General features: G+C 39.7%; 1 protein-coding gene across 5 annotated transcripts in view; it reads right to left on the reverse strand.

Annotated features, from left to right (window-relative positions):
• RASGEF1B (RasGEF domain family member 1B) overlaps positions 1–15,657 on the reverse strand; it is a 556,303-nt gene that overhangs the window by 434,961 nt on the left and 105,685 nt on the right. For 4 of the 5 annotated variants that reach the window (XM_064584681.1, XM_045880908.3, XM_045880910.3 and 1 more), the window contains one exon: positions 8,511–8,558. In XM_064584681.1, the coding sequence (XP_064440751.1) occupies positions 8,511–8,558 (48 nt within the window). Of the gene's footprint in view, positions 1–8,510; positions 8,559–8,821; positions 8,891–15,657 lie in introns of all 5 variants that reach the window. The other variant, XM_045880909.3, reaches the window with a different exon arrangement.

Here is a 15,657-nt window from a genome sequence, read left to right on the forward strand (position 1 = left end):
TGCTACCAACAGCAGTGGGGGAGATAGTATTGAGGGACCAGGCATAGATCCCTCTGTCCCTGGGCACAGAAAAAAAACCCATGATTTAAAATAGCAACTAGCACATAAAAGAGACAACACAAACTCTGCCAAGAAATGGAGGAGCTGCAGGAAAGCTCTCTAGGTCAGAGGGAGAATGACATGGTTTATATTCCCACCCTGATTTAAAAGCCTAGACCGAAGGGGGTGCCTGGGTGGCTCAGTCAGTTAAGCGTCTGACTCTCAATTTCACCTCAGGTCATGATCTCAGGGTCATGTGATCAAGCCCTGCTTCAGGCTCTGCACTCAGCAGGAAGTCTGCTTCTCTCTTTCTCTCTCTCTCTCTCATCCTCTCTCTCCCTCTCTATCCCTCTGCCTCCCTCCCAGCTCTCATACACATGGTCTCTCTCTCTCTCTCTAATAAAGAAATAAAGAAATAAAATATTAAAAAAAAAAAAAAAAGCCTAGACTGGAGCAGGGTCCAGACACCATAACAGGGGAGTCTAGTCCTCTCAGTTAGCTTGCAATTTTATTCACAAGCCCACCCAGCCCTAGACGTCCTGAGGCACAGAAAAAAGTCACAGTTTAAAAGGGCCAAGGAACTGCAGGAACACTCTCTCTGCCTCTACCTCAAAAACCCAGACTGGACAGGGTCTGGCCATCATAAGGGGGGCATTCAGATGCCATAATTGCAAGGTCCTGAGGCTATAACTTGTGGGTCAAATTGTCACAGAAAGTTTGCAACCTCAGCAAGCACAAGGCCCACCAACTATCCTGTGGTGCTGGGGCACAGAAATAAGCCATGGTTTTATGGGATTTTTTGTGGGGTTTTTTTTATTTTTACTTTTTAATTTATCTTTTTAATTTTTAATTTTTTTTCTTTTTGGTTTTGTTCTTTTCTTTCTTGTTCTCTTTTTTTCTTCTTTCATTATCTTTTTACTTTTATTATTTTTTTTTCTTTATTCTCCCTGTAAAAAGTCATGGTTTAAAAAAGTAACTAGCAAATACAGCCAAGCTCCAGCCAGCCAGCAAGTCACCAAGCAACCACAGTCTGCATAGGGGTCACCATATGTAAGATCATTCCTTCAACTTGAGGAGAAGTAGCAGTTTTGCCTAACCCATAGAAACAAACACAGAAAATCAAGCAAAATGAGGAGACAGAAGACTATGAACCAAAAGAAAGAAGAAAACCTCAGTAAAAGAATGAAATGAAACAGAGATAAGCAATATGCCTGATAAAGAATTTAAAGTAATGATCATAAAGATACTCACTGGGCTGGAGAAAAGAATGAAAGAACTCAGTGAGAATGTCAATAAAGAGATAGAAAATACTAAAAAAAAAAGAATCAGAGTTGAAGAATACAATAACTGAAATTAAAAGACAACACTAGAGGGAATCAACAGTAGATTAGAGGATTCAGAAGAACATATCAGTGATCTGGAAGACAGGGTAATGGAAAGCACACAAGCTGAACAGCAAAAAGAGAAAAGAATTTTTTAAAATGAGGCTAGATTAAGAGATCTCTTGAACAACATCAAGCAAACAAACATTTGCATTATAGGGGTCCCAGAATAAGAAGGAGAGAGAGATGTGTAGGAAATTTATTTGATGAAAAAATAACTGAAAACCTCCCTAACCTAGGAAGGAAAATAGACATCCAAGTCCAAGAAGCACAGAGAGTTCCAAACAGGATAAACCCAAGGTGGTAGACCACAGCACATAAGAATTAAAATGTCAAAGATTAAGATAAAGGGAGAATCTTAAAAGCATCAAAAGACAAAAAGTTACCTAGAAGGGAAAACCTATAAGGCTACCAGGTGACTTTTTAGCAGAAACTTTGCAAGCCAGAAGAGAGTGGCATGATATATTCAAAGTGCTGAAAGGGGAAAACCTACAACCAAACATACTCGGAAGGTTATCATTCAGATTTGAAGGAGAGAGTTTCCCAGACAAAACATGATGGACCTAGAGGGTATAATGCTAAGTGAAATAAGTCAGATCGAGAAAGACAAATACCATATGATTCCACTCACAAATGGAATCTTAAAAAAAAATGAATAAGCAAACAAAAAGCAGAATCAGAGCTATAAATCCAGACAAAAAAACTGATGGTTTCCAGAGGTGAGGTGGGTAGAGGGTTGAGAAAAATGGGTGAAGGGGAGTGGGAGGTACAGGATTCCAGTTTTGGAATGAATAAGTCATGGGAATAAAAAGCAGAACATAAGGAATACAGTAAATAACATTGTAATAGCAATGTAACGGTACAGATGGTAGCTACACTTGTGGTGAACATAGCACCATGTATAAACTTGTCAGATCACTGAGTTGTACACCTGAAACTAATGTAATATTGTGTGCTAACTATGCTCAAATAAAAAAAATCACTTAAATGGATAAAACAAAACATACAGAACTGTGAATACCCAATCTCTGCATAGAGAATTGTCTTTGTTATAAGAAAAGAGGAAAAATAGATACATCTTCATTTTTTCCTTCTGAAATCCTATCTAGAGCATTTCTGGACCATGGAAGATTTTAAATTTATACAAATCAAAATACCTTCTTTGTTTCAGTTAATCTAAAATAAAAGACCACTTAGAGAAAGCTGTGGATACAAAATCAGTTTTTACTTCAGAACAGTCTGGACACAAGGGTATCCAGACCAATTCTGAGATGAAGTGCCATGAATTTTTCAGAGGTCATATTCCCTTCAATTAAGAGAAGAAATTGCATTGCATTTGGACTGCTTTATGGACCCTTTGTGACATTTCCCAGTATAACCCCCACATAGTCTCCTCCTGCTTCCAGGTTTAAGCTCATTGGTAGTCCCTTGTAGAGAGACTGTCATCCTGAAACACTGGGTTGAATTTAGGCTAGAAAAGCCCATTAGAGGACCAGCTTAAAGAGACCTACTGAAATTCAGAGAACCACAGAGGAATTGGGCAGTGACCATATTTAACATTTAACAAGGAGAGCTGTACTTGGAGGCATTATTATTTCTCATTTGCTCCAGAAATATATGGCAGAGGCTTTGAGCAATCCAGGTCAGGCCTCATCTCCCATAGCATTTATACAAATACATTTGTTCTTTGATTAAATGAATGCTTAAAATTATAGGCCTAAACCACCCTTAAAGCCAACTCTTTTGAGTTAGAGATACTAGGCTGTAACTTTAGCAAGTCTGAGCATGCATTCTATCTTTGGAATGTCTCAGGGTATTGGAAAATTAAGGGAGAGAAGACAGGAATGAAGGAGACCTTTGGCCTGAGCCACAGAGGACTGAGACATGGAGGGACTACAAACTTTGGTTAGACTTAGATTGCTTTGAACCAAGGCAAGGCGGGGGGGGAAAGGAATAAGATGAAAAGTGAAATGACTCTAATACCCATTTAATAAATGCCATCACATTAAAAGTCCATGACACACTTTCAGAGCCACAGCCTAAGGCTCCTATTTTCCAAATACTATTCAATATAACACAAGTCCAAGAGGGGGAAAAAGCACTGGACAGACAGTCCCCTGGAGCTCATGGCAATAGAATTTGACCTACATTGCTGAAATGCCCAGTTTGTCCTTCCAGGTCTTTTAAGGATACAATTCAGAAATGAGATAACTGTAAAAGTTACTGTCAGTGTGTGTGATTCACAGCCATTGATCCTTTGAACAATATTTGTCTGAAAAACTTCCCTCTTTCTAGAAAAGTAAAATAGCATTTTTAAAAAGCAAAACATAGAAATGCTAATTCAGGTGTCTTTTACTTTTGTTTTTGTTTTTCTGCAAAAAATAGTAGGCTCTCTTCGAATCCCTATTGTTGTACTCTGTAGAGATGATCTCCATCTCTTTTAAATTCATCTTGCTTGTTTTGTCATTTTTCATTTGGGCTGCATCTTCCAGAAAGCCACTGGGCATCTTTCATAGGCCATGAAAAGATAACACAGATGAAAGATAATATGGACTCCACTTCAAGGAGTCTGATTTCCTTTCCATCTCCTGCCAGGACCTTCAAGGGGAACTGCCACTACTAGAAAGCAGTGACTTTTAATGTCCCTTAAGCTAGATTCATTGTTCAGATCCTCACAGCTATGTAAAGGGCCCAAATGACTCTCTCTGATGCCAGCAGAAACACATGAGCAGACAGAATTTTAACTCTTAGACGCTCAGCTTCTGGTTTTTACTTCTTAACTTGCCCAAATCTAGCTGTTCCATTAAAAACTTCTTTGTACTATTGTTACATAGTGTGTCTCTTTCCTTACATTCTTCCAAGTGGGGCATAGATCATTCTCAGGGACTCAGGAGGCTCCATGCAGGAAATACACAGCCAAGAACAGGAAGGACATTTGAGAAAACACACAAATTGATATAGAAATTTGAAGACAATCAAGCAAAGGCTATGAGTCATTTGGGAGGAAGAAAAGAAAAAAGAAAAACTGATCCAGCAATCACACTCCTCGGTATTTATCCAAATGAATGGAAGACAATTTGTTCATGCAAAAACCCACACATGAATGTTCATAGCAGCTTTATTCGTAATTGCCAAACCTTGGAAGCAACCAAGTGTCCTTCAGTAGATGAATGGATAAACAAACTGTGGCACATCCAGACAATGGACTACTGGTGTTCAGCGCTAAAATCAAATAAGCTATCAGGACATGAAAAGACATGGAAGAACATTAAATGCATATTATAAAGTGAAAGAAGCCAGTCTGAAAAGGCTACATATTGTATGATTCCAACAATGGGACATTCTGGACAGGGCAAAACAGTAGAGACTGAAAAGATCAGTAGCTGCCAGAGGTTGGGAGCAAAGACTAGAACAGGGGAAGCACAGAGGACTTTTAGGACAGTGAAACTATTGGGTATAATACTATAATGGCAGGTACATGTCATACACTGTTTGAAACCCACAGAATGTTAAACACCAAGAGTAAACCCTAATGTAAACTATGGACTTCAGGTGATAATGAAGCATCAGTGTAGGTTCATCAGTGTAACAGATGTACCAGTCTGGGGCAGGACGCTGATAGTGGGAGAGGCTGTGCATGGGGGGTGGGAATTGAAAGGAGGGTGCAGAAGGGCAAAAGAACACTGCTGATGGAGACTAACGGTAGAGTTAGAAAATGAAAATAATACCACAGGAAACGTGCAAGAGCCTTTTTTAGTCTTTAGCAGGAAAAACTATAAGCTACTTCTCCAGGGACCTGAGACTAATACTGGGCTCTATTATTGTCCATAATACGGTTTTAGAGTATGGGCTGTTTTTTCAATGCACTTTTCAACATTTAGGAAGCTCTCAGATATTAGGTGCCACAAAGAAGGGGGTAGAGGAAAGGCACAAATATTAACAAAACACAATTTTTGTTTGGAGGAGAGCTTATAGTTGCATGGGAAAAAGGGATATTACACTCATTAATAAGGAAGTTGGCAGGGAATGGAGTGGGAGGAAGGAGATGATCATGGGCTGAGTAGCAAAATGCCAACCTCGGTGCCTCAAATTGGAGCCCTGACTCCCTACCCACTAGATACATTCGTGACCCTAGGTCATCTAATCAGTTAATATTTCCTCCAGAATCGATCTTACAGGTAAACGATATCATTTTAGGAGAAAGGATAAGATCTTTCTACCAACCCAAAATTGTCCCCTGCTTGCTAATGCCAGAAATTCCACCCTTTCATTAGCTCTGTCACCTATTAAAATGCAAACACTCTTAGGAGAGATTAGACTTTAAGCCATATAATTCAAGTGTAACTTACTGTGAATTTATTTATCAGATCTGAAAAGATGGTTTTAATAGAAGAAAGGATATACGTTGTAAACTTAAGATCTCTGAACACCAGAGAAATGTTTGGGCAGGAGACAGAATACTTAAAACACTCCTTTACTGTAGGCTTTGGCAGTTCAATTTTCTTTCTGATTAAAATCGAATGAAGGGGCACCGGGGTGGCTCAGTCGTTAAGCGTCTGCCTTCGGCTCAGGTCATGATCCCAGGGTCCTGGGATCAAGCCCCACATCAGGCTCCCTGCCCAGCAGGAAGCCTGCTTCTCCTGCTCCCACTCCCCCTGCTTGTGTTCCTGCTCTCGCTATCTCTCTCTCTGTCAAATAAATTAATAAAATATTTAAAAATAAACAAACAAATAAATAAATAAATAAAATCGAATGAAAACAGTGCAACCACTGAATATTTGCAAAGTACCAGAACATTGATTGTATGTTATTTTTACTACCAATATGGTTATGAATCTTGAAAAGATACTTGGGGAGTAGAAGGTAAGTTTTGTGGAAAGGGGACAAAAGAGCTATCTATTTATTTCAGACACGCTCACTGAAATTCTACACTGGGGCAATAGAATATTCATTTGCCAAATGAACGGCTACCATGCTAGCCTGCAGGTCAGCTTCCCCTTAAAGTTCTGACCAAAACTCATACATAAGTTCTTTGGGGATACCAGGATACTTGGCACTTTTAAGCAAACAGAAAGTAAACACAGAGAGGAAATAAAGCATAAAAACAACCTGATTTACACGGGAGGGTCCTGATCCTTTCTCGGTTAGCGATTTCTAAGGCTCTAAGGCCCTGCCTGTTCCAGGTCCTGTCTCCCAATCTATCGACCATGCAAGAGCAAAAGGGCCCATAGAGCATGAGAGCACCCGGCCTGGAGCCCTTAAGTCTCACATCCCTGCACACAAACATCTTATGACCTCCCGCCAGGGGCCTAGGAACTTCCCAGTACTGCTGCCTCCCAGCCCCTCCCACTCAGTCCCTGTGTCTGGTCACTTGTTCAAGAGGTTAAGAGCATAAACTTTGGAGCCAGGTTGGCTGGGTTTCATTTCTGACCCTGCCTCACCCTAGATGGGAGAGGATTAAGTCAGTGCTCATAGGGGCGCCTGGGTGGCTCAGTCGGTTAAGCATCTGCCTTCGGCTCAGGTCATGATCCCGGGGTCCTGGGATTGGGCCCCACATCGGGCTCCCTGCTCGGCGGAGAGCCTGCTTCTCCCTCTCCCTCTGCTGCTCCCCCTGCTTGTGCTTGCTCTCTCCCTCTCTCTCTGTCAAGTAAATAAAAATCTTTTTTAAAAAAATAAAATAAAATAAATAAATAAGTGCTCATAACTGTTCCTGGAGCAGTGTTTGCTCTACGGGTGTTCGCTGTTATGAGCTGGTAAGTTTGAAGCGGGGCTGGAACCCGTGTCTGCCCATCTTCTTCCCAAACAATATGATGTTCCGCTAATAAAAATAGCTCCTATGTTCTTAGGCACTGGGCTTAGAGCTTTCACAGATGTTACCTCTTTTAATCTCCTTAAGCACCTCTTAGATGCTTTGCATTCTTGAAGTGTTTTTTTCTCTAACAATTGACATCAAGAAAGGTATTCCTAGTTAATACGTCCATTATCCTAAAAGGTTAGGCAAGTACTCCAACAGGCTCAAACATCGACATTAGAATAATAATTTTGGGGGGCGCCTGGGTGGCTCAGTCATTAAGCGTCTGCCCTCGGTTCAGGTCATGGTCCCAGGGTCCTGGGATCGAGCCCCGCATTGGGCTCCCTCCTCAGCGGGAAGCCTGCCTCTCCCTCTCCCACTCCCCCTGCTTGTGTTTCCTCTCTTGCTGTGTCTCTCTCTGTCAAATAAATAAATAAAATATTAAAAAAAAAAAAAAAGAAGAAGAATTTTTTAACAGGAGCTTCTCCAAATTCTAATAAATCTATTTATATCACTGCCCTATGTGTCACCAGGAATTAACATAATTTAAATATATGTAAATGTGCGTGTATGTGTCTGTGTCTATCTGGGGATTAAGATTTTGGAATTTCAAATTTTCTACTGTTCTGTGTATCTAAAGGACCAATCAAATAATATAGGATTTTAAAAATGAAGTGCCTATTTTGTGCTAGGCATTAGGATATAAGTGTTGTCACAAATGTTATCTCATCCCATTTTATCCTTAAAATATACTACTCTAGTAGGTACAGTCATCTTCTTGGTACAAATATGTCCAAGGTCACATAGCTAGTAAAGTAACAGAACCAGAAATTGAAACCAATTCTAACTCAGAGCTCATGTTTTAGCCAATTCACCATGGGTCATAGGTGAGGGTCATTCTCCATAGCAGATCCTGAGAGAATAAAGTTTAGTGAAAACAGGAACTGAGATAGAAGCAAATTCCTTTACTTAAAAAGTAAAGGGCTTAAAAAATATGAGCACTGAATCTGGTACATTATCTTCTGACCTTGCTTTCAGAATTGCTTGTAAGCCCTGGGAAATTCTCAGCTTCTGTCACTGGGTTTCCAGAATCTCTCTCGTTCCATTTCATTTCAAGGATTTCTTGTCCCATTTCAGTTTTGCTATTGTAGAAGCAAAGTAAATGAAAATCCCAAAATGCCTTATTTCTGGGAGTATCCTTACCTTCCCAAAACAAGTCATTCTCTTTGAAAAAAATAAAAGCATCCGCCAAAATAATGATATTTTAAAGGAACAATGTAGAGGGGAAGAAAACATACCTTTTGCTTCGTGCTTGATTTCAGGCCAACTCGGGAGTGACTTTTGGACTAGAGGAAAAATGAGAAAGAAATCTATGAAGAACACAGTATACAGTAGGACCTATTTTGAAGTCATTTCTTCTAGAAGGCGGAAGTCTTAAGTTAAAATCCTTTTCCCTATCTTTCCTTCACAGCCTCCAGAAATCTAAGAATGGAAGCACAGCATAGACTCCAGTGTTGAATTTTACATACGGAACAGAAGACTGCTGAAGTCCTAGAGCTGAGAATGTAAAGACGCACCTACGCTTTGTCAATGCCTTGCTCATACTTACTGATTCAGCAGCTTTCTTAGAGGACACCGCAGAAACCACACACTGCAGCACAGGAGAAATTACCTCCAGCTATAATAAGACAGAGGGAAAAGGGGGAGAAATGAATAAAAGAAAAGGTCTGAAAGAAAGATGAGAAGGAGAAGAGGGAAACAAAGGCTCTGTAAAATGGAAAAAGACAAAACAGGAGCAGAATGAGGAAAAAAGCACATTTATGGCAAGATTTCCCACTGCATTTCTAAAGGGCAGAATTTAATCTCTGCTAATTTCAATACATCTTCATTAGACTGAAAGCTCTCAAAAGCATTAGTTTTTATAGAAGGCTTTTTGTTTTCCAATTTGTTCATGATTATCTAACCTTATTTGGAATTAGGAAAGGTAAAACAGGCATTACTCTATGCATGAGCATAGTTTGGTATAGAATACCAATATGATTTTTCTCCCAAGGAGAAAAAAGCAAAAGTCAAGCCATGTTTAGCATTCAGATAGTGAATATATTTGTTTCCAAGTGTACCATGAATCAAAGTTAACTCTAAACTAATTACCACAACATAGCTAGAAAAATGTCTAATTCGGTATCCTCAAACTATTGGATCTCAGGATCCCTATACACTCTTAAAAATTACTGGGGCTCCCAAAAAGCCTTTTTTAATTGGGTTATATGCATAGGTATACATTGTATTAGAAATTGGGGGCGCCTGGGTGGCTCAGTTGGTTAAGCGACTGCCTTCGGCTCAGGTCATGATCCCAGTGTCCTGGGATAGAGTCCCGCATCGGGCTCCCTGCTCTGCGGGGAGCCTGCTTCTCCCTCTGCCTACCGCTCCCTGCCGCCCCGCTTTTTCTCTCTCTGACAAATAAATAAATAAAATCTTTAAAAAAAAAAAAATTGAAACTGAGAAATTTTTCTAAATAAGTATTTATCAATTCATTTTAAAATAGCAATGATAAACCCATTCCATGCTACATAAAATACATTTATGTTTTTCATATATATCCCTAAACACAAAAAATTAGTCAGAAAATGGCACGTTTTTATATTTTTGCAAATCTCTAATGTTTAATTTATATAGAAGACAGCTAGATCCTCATATTTGCCTCTGCATTTAATCTACTTCGATATATTTTGGTTGAAGTAAATAAAGAAAATTCAGCCTCACTTAGATATGTGGTTGAAAAGGGAAAGAGCATTTGTAATAATCCTTTCAGATAATTGTGAATGTTCTTCTCTGATAATATGGCAAAACTTGACAATTAGAGTTTCTTAAATGTTGGTTGCAATGAGAATCTGAAATCATAATAAACTGCTACATAAAAATGTGTTGGTCTATCTCACACTTTGAATAGATCTTCCCCCCCCCCACACACACACATGATTTTGTAGCATCATGCATTGGTCATTTGGCAAATAGTGGTTCCATGAATTATGCTGGCTTCCCAAATATTGACACATTTCATTACATAATATGAAAAAAAATCACATTTGTTAATCACCAACCTCACTAGAAAAATCTTCAAATGTTGGTAAGCTATCACGTTCACAGTAACAGAAGTTTTCCAAAATTCCAATTTTCACTTGAAAGCTTGAATTCTATCATGGGCATCAAACACTGTCAGTCGCTTTTCACAAAGTGACAGGCTCACTTCATTCATTTCTGTGAACACGTCTGCCAGCTACATGAGTCTGAATAACCACAGTTCATCTATCACTTGTTCTTTGAAGTTAAAATGGTATTTCATGGGGGTAAAAAAAAGAGGCTAATTTGGCTCACAATTCAATCCTATAATCCTGCTTTTCTTCAAAATAGCCACCACAAGTTTGTGTGCAGAAGTGCTTTTATGCATACCTCCCATTTGTCATCTATATTACTAAAAAAAGGGATACTCAAAGGTTGAAATTTAGCAAACCTAATCATTTTTACCAGCAAGGGCATTTTTAAGGGGAACTGGCATTTTCTTTCCTTCGGTGCAAATGCACAGTGGGGCAGTCCTATAATGACTACAGGTACAGCTTGGTGCCACTGCCTTAATTCCTGCTGAGGCACCCACAGTTTCAGCCACCACTGCTCTTGCACAATCAGTGCAGATGTTGTCCAGTTAAAAAAAAATAAAAGGAAAGGCCATCTTAGAATTACTTAGGAAGAGACTTTTGGCTTCATATTTCCTTCAAAAGCCACCATTCTTAGTCGTTAAAGCAGCTGAGTCCATAGTAATTAGACTCTCCTACAGTCCAAGAAATGGAGCTTCAGAGGAACAGAGCCAAGGAAAAGCAAGTTGTCATTGTCCCTACCTTCTTCCTGCTGCCTTAGAGGAGGGAGACATAGAGACTAATCAGGAATAAGCTTCCTTCCAATGGCCAGGAGCCAGAATGGGGAGGGAACTTGATCATAAATCGGTAGTGTTCATCTTACACTTATTTATATAGTGTTTTGAAATCCATCTAGACTGTTATGGGCTGAATTGCCTCCCTCCAAATTCACATGTTGAAGTCCCAACTCTCAGTGCCTTAGAATGTGACTGTATTTGGAGACAGGGCCTTTAAAGAGGTAAATCAGATAAAATGACGTTCAGTGGGTGGGCCCTAATCCTATATGACTGAGGTACTTATAAGAAGAATAGATTAAGACACAGACAACACTCATGAACAGAGCAAACCATGTAAAGACAAGGAAAATGACAAAAATCTAAAAAATGGAGGTCCAGCAAAACCAAATCCTGACTCAAAAGGGGTCATTAACATCATATTCATTGTCAACCATATACATCCTAAGGCAGAATGTCTGCATCAGTGGTTCTCAAACCTCAGAGTTCATACAGACCATTTTGGAGACTGTTAACCATGCAATTTGCCAAACCCCAACTCCAGAAATTCCAACTCAGAAAGTCTGGGTGGCCCCCAGGACTGTGCATGTTAATGAGCACCCCAGGGAATTCAAATAGATATATGGTACACAATCTACAATTTGAGGATGACTTGCTTGCCAAGGACAGCAGTAACTTGGGATGAGAAGTAAGAAAATACAGAAATTGGCATGAATTCTCTCTCATTTTCTCTTTGAAGAATCCAAATGCATGAATCTCTTTTTCTTTTCCCTTTTAAATGCCTGGTGTTAAAATTCTTAATTTGATTGAACCAGTGGGTGGGCAAGGATAATGGAAACAGGCTGAATGTTGATAAATTACTCAAACTAGTCCAAAAGTAAATCTGCAACAGTTCTTCAACCTCTCCAATTTAAAAACATGAGCAAACAAATTCTGTGTTTGTTTATATTTTTAGGAATTTAGAAATTGGGTTTCAATATCATATTCAATGCAATACACCTCCATGATTATAGCCTTCATACTCAACTCAGTCATGGAGTAAACCTGAGCTAAAGGATAAGACTTCCATTTACAAAGGGGATTGATTAAAAGTTGTGATGTTTAATTTTACGTGTCAATTTGACAGGGCTAGGAGATGTCCAGATAGCTGGTAAAATATTATCTCTGGGTGTATCTGTGTGGGTATTTGTAGAAGAGATTAGCATTTCATTCAGTTGACTGAGAAAAGAGATCCACCCTCACCAGTGGGAGGGGGAGGGGGCATCTTCCAATCCTTTGGGCACCTAAATAAAACAAAAAGGAGAAGGAAGGACAAATTATGTCTCTTTTCGTGAGCTGGAATATCCATCTTTTTGTGTCCTCAGACACTGGAGCCATGGTTCTCAGACCTTCCACCAGTGGTCCACCAGTTCTTGGGCCTTCAAACCCGAACTGACCTCTATCACCAACTTGCCTGGTTTTCCATCTTGCAGATAGCAGATTGTGGGATTTTTTGGATTCCAAAACTGCATGAGCCAATTTCTTTAATAAGTCAGTCTCTCTCTCTCTCTCTCTCTCTCTCTCTCTCTCTGTCTCTGTGTGTGTGTGTGTGTGTTTATATCCTATTGGTTCTACTTCTCTGGAGAACCCTGACTAATATAAAAGCCAATCCAATTGCAGAGAAATAACATTTTCATTTGACATTAAATGAGTTCTTGCATCTCCCCTGGTAAATGTCTTATCTAGACAGAATGGTGGTTGGGCCTAGTAAAAGATCACCTGCATTACACATCTTATACTATACATGCGGTCCTCCATTTACAAACTTGTAACCTTCTAAAAATTTCTTTCATTAGTTAGGTATTAAGGACTTAGAACTCATTTTCCCCATAGAAATAATTTTATAGACTACAACACAAAGGCCTATTTAATGTTGAATATAACTAAGATGCTATGCAATTTCAATAAAAAAATATACTATCACAATAGTAACAATTATACAAATAAGAAAAATAATAAAATCAATTAAGAAACTATTTTGTTTTTTCCATTAACATTATCTTGAAAAATTGTATGAATCCAAAAGCAGATTTAATTTGAAGGGGATGGGGACTCAGGTAGAAATCCCAGAATTCTGAAGAGCCTTGTTAGAAATTTTAAGATATGGTATTCACTGCTAATATATCTGATGCCCTCACCCTCCCCACCCAAGCAGATTGTTTCGCTTTTCTTGATTTAAATGCATCCCCGGCATTTCTCTGATCTTCAGCAGCTATGAATGGGGCTCACTCAGGACTAGTAAGTGGTGAAGAGTAGCAGAAGAACAAAGTAGAGTTCACCCAGGCCAGCCCTCACTAAGGACTACTGCTTGTTGTTGCCTGTGCCCCAGCTTGAAAAACACAGAAATGGGGGGAGATAATCAAAAGGGGGAAAAACTTGTTTTTCTCAAACACCTGAGTAAAAATCAGAAAAGAGAGAATAGAGCAAGAAAGAAAAATAAAGAAGAAACTAAAATAAAAATAATAACGCACAGCAACAAATCACGTTTTTGAGCACTTACAATGTGTCCCCACCATACTGTCCAACTTATGTTTTACAAGATACTCATAACAGGGCTAAGAAATAAGTATAATTATATTATTATCTCAATTTTATAGGTCAGAAGACTGAGGCATAGAAAGCAAAGTCATATTGCTGATATGTGGTAGAACCAACTCCTGAACTTGTCTGTCTGATTCATGGTCTTAAACACTATACCATTTATATGAGAAAATTGCCTGAGGAAGCATTAGCAGAGTTCAGAGCAATGAAAATCACAGGACACACAGAAACTGTATTGCATGAGTAATTGCTTCAAGAGGAAGAAAGGATGTCATGGAAAAGACGTGGTAGATCAGAAATTTACCCAAGTCGTACTCGAACTGGCATCAGTGGCCAAGAACCCCAGGATTGTTCTTTGGAGCCAGCAAATGGCAAGAAGGGAAGAAGAGGAGAGGAGTTTTGCAGTGAGGTGGGTTGGGGAAAGGTTATTATGCAATGGGCACTACAAATGCAAAACAGATTCACAAGTTAGGCACATTAGGCGTGCCTAACTTGGGGACCACCTGCATGGTATTTTACTGTAAACTTCAAGACACTTAAATGAAAATAGCCTACCTAATAAGGCTAACCCTCCACCCCCACACACATACCCATACACTAAAAAAGAGGCAACAGCAGGAAAAAAACTTTATAAAAGAAATCCAGAATCTTCTTCTACAACCAAATTATTCTAGCCTATCTGGAATTCTGACCTTAACTCGGATAAGTCAGTGTTAATTAAAACAGTGTGTTCTAGAAAGTTACTGCAAAGTTGAAAACAGTGAGGGGTGAATGTGACTATTTATGAAAATGAGCACTCTGGCATCTAAGTTTGCAGCTGTGACTGAGGACATTGCATGCGGGACTTTAATGGAAACCAAAAGGGAATTTAAGTGACCCTTCTTAGCAAATATGACCTATTTTCCCTGCCCACATTGGGAAGGGGGCCCCAGTATATGATTCCTCTGCTACCTCTAGCAGAATTAGGAAATGTTTTAATTTGCTCTACTAACATTAAGAATTCAATTTAAGCCCCAGGATGAAACTGACAAGGGAGCACTCTTAAATATGGACTCTGGTCTGAGTTCCTGTAATTGGAGCTGCAGGGTAATTTAATGGGATCACTCTGCAAATGGGGTGCTTAGCAACCCAATAACTCATGGGAGTACTTGCCTGCTCTTTTAGCAGGCTGTACTCAGAAGTGTCACCCCATGTTCAGAGACTGGAACAAGGGACACCTCTGAGCTGATGTGACATGAGGAAAGTCTACTTCGTGTCCTCGTCTGTGCTTGCTTTCCAGAACAACACAAGAAGTGGCTGAAATGGAAAGTTTCCAGAAATAAGAATGTTTGCCACTTAAGATTTTTCTAGTGATAATGGTGCAGTCAAGACTGCACGGTCTTGAAAGAAGATAATCCCCTGACCTCTGGGTTGTTTTTTTATTCAATCGTCTTTGGAAGAAATCACAAAGACAGTTTAATTCAAAAGGCCGAGGACATTCTGAACGGTGACTCTTTCATAACATAGGGCTACCACCTCCTTGACTGAAGGTGAGGAAAAGTATCTGACTCTCCAACATAAATGTAAGGAGTCCTTCCTTTTTAGAGGAGTATCTGTGTAAAAGACTGGGACGAAATGCCTCTCTGGTCAATGAGCTGCCACTCTGATTTTATTCTCTTTCCACACCTTGGGTCATTTGACAGCTGTGGACCCAATCCTGCCTGTGGGGGAGATGACTGGATGTTCTAATCGGGGAGCAGTGGCCGATCAGCATCAGTTGCTGTGGACATCTCCCGTTACTGTTTTGCCCTTCTTTCTGCTAATGGTGCGATAACCCCGTATCAGTCAGGCTCAGGGAGGAAACAGGGAGCACCCTGGAGAGGGTTTAACGAAGGGACGTTGTACAGAGGTGTAGACAGGATTAAGGGAAACTAGTAAGGGATGGGGACTCACTCCAGGCT

This window comes from Mirounga angustirostris, unplaced genomic scaffold (genome assembly GCF_029215605.1).
Source record: "Mirounga angustirostris isolate CCGP_5_RB_7025 unplaced genomic scaffold, mMirAng1.0.hap1 SCAF_2, whole genome shotgun sequence".
NCBI classification, from domain to species: domain Eukaryota; kingdom Metazoa; phylum Chordata; class Mammalia; order Carnivora; family Phocidae; genus Mirounga; species Mirounga angustirostris.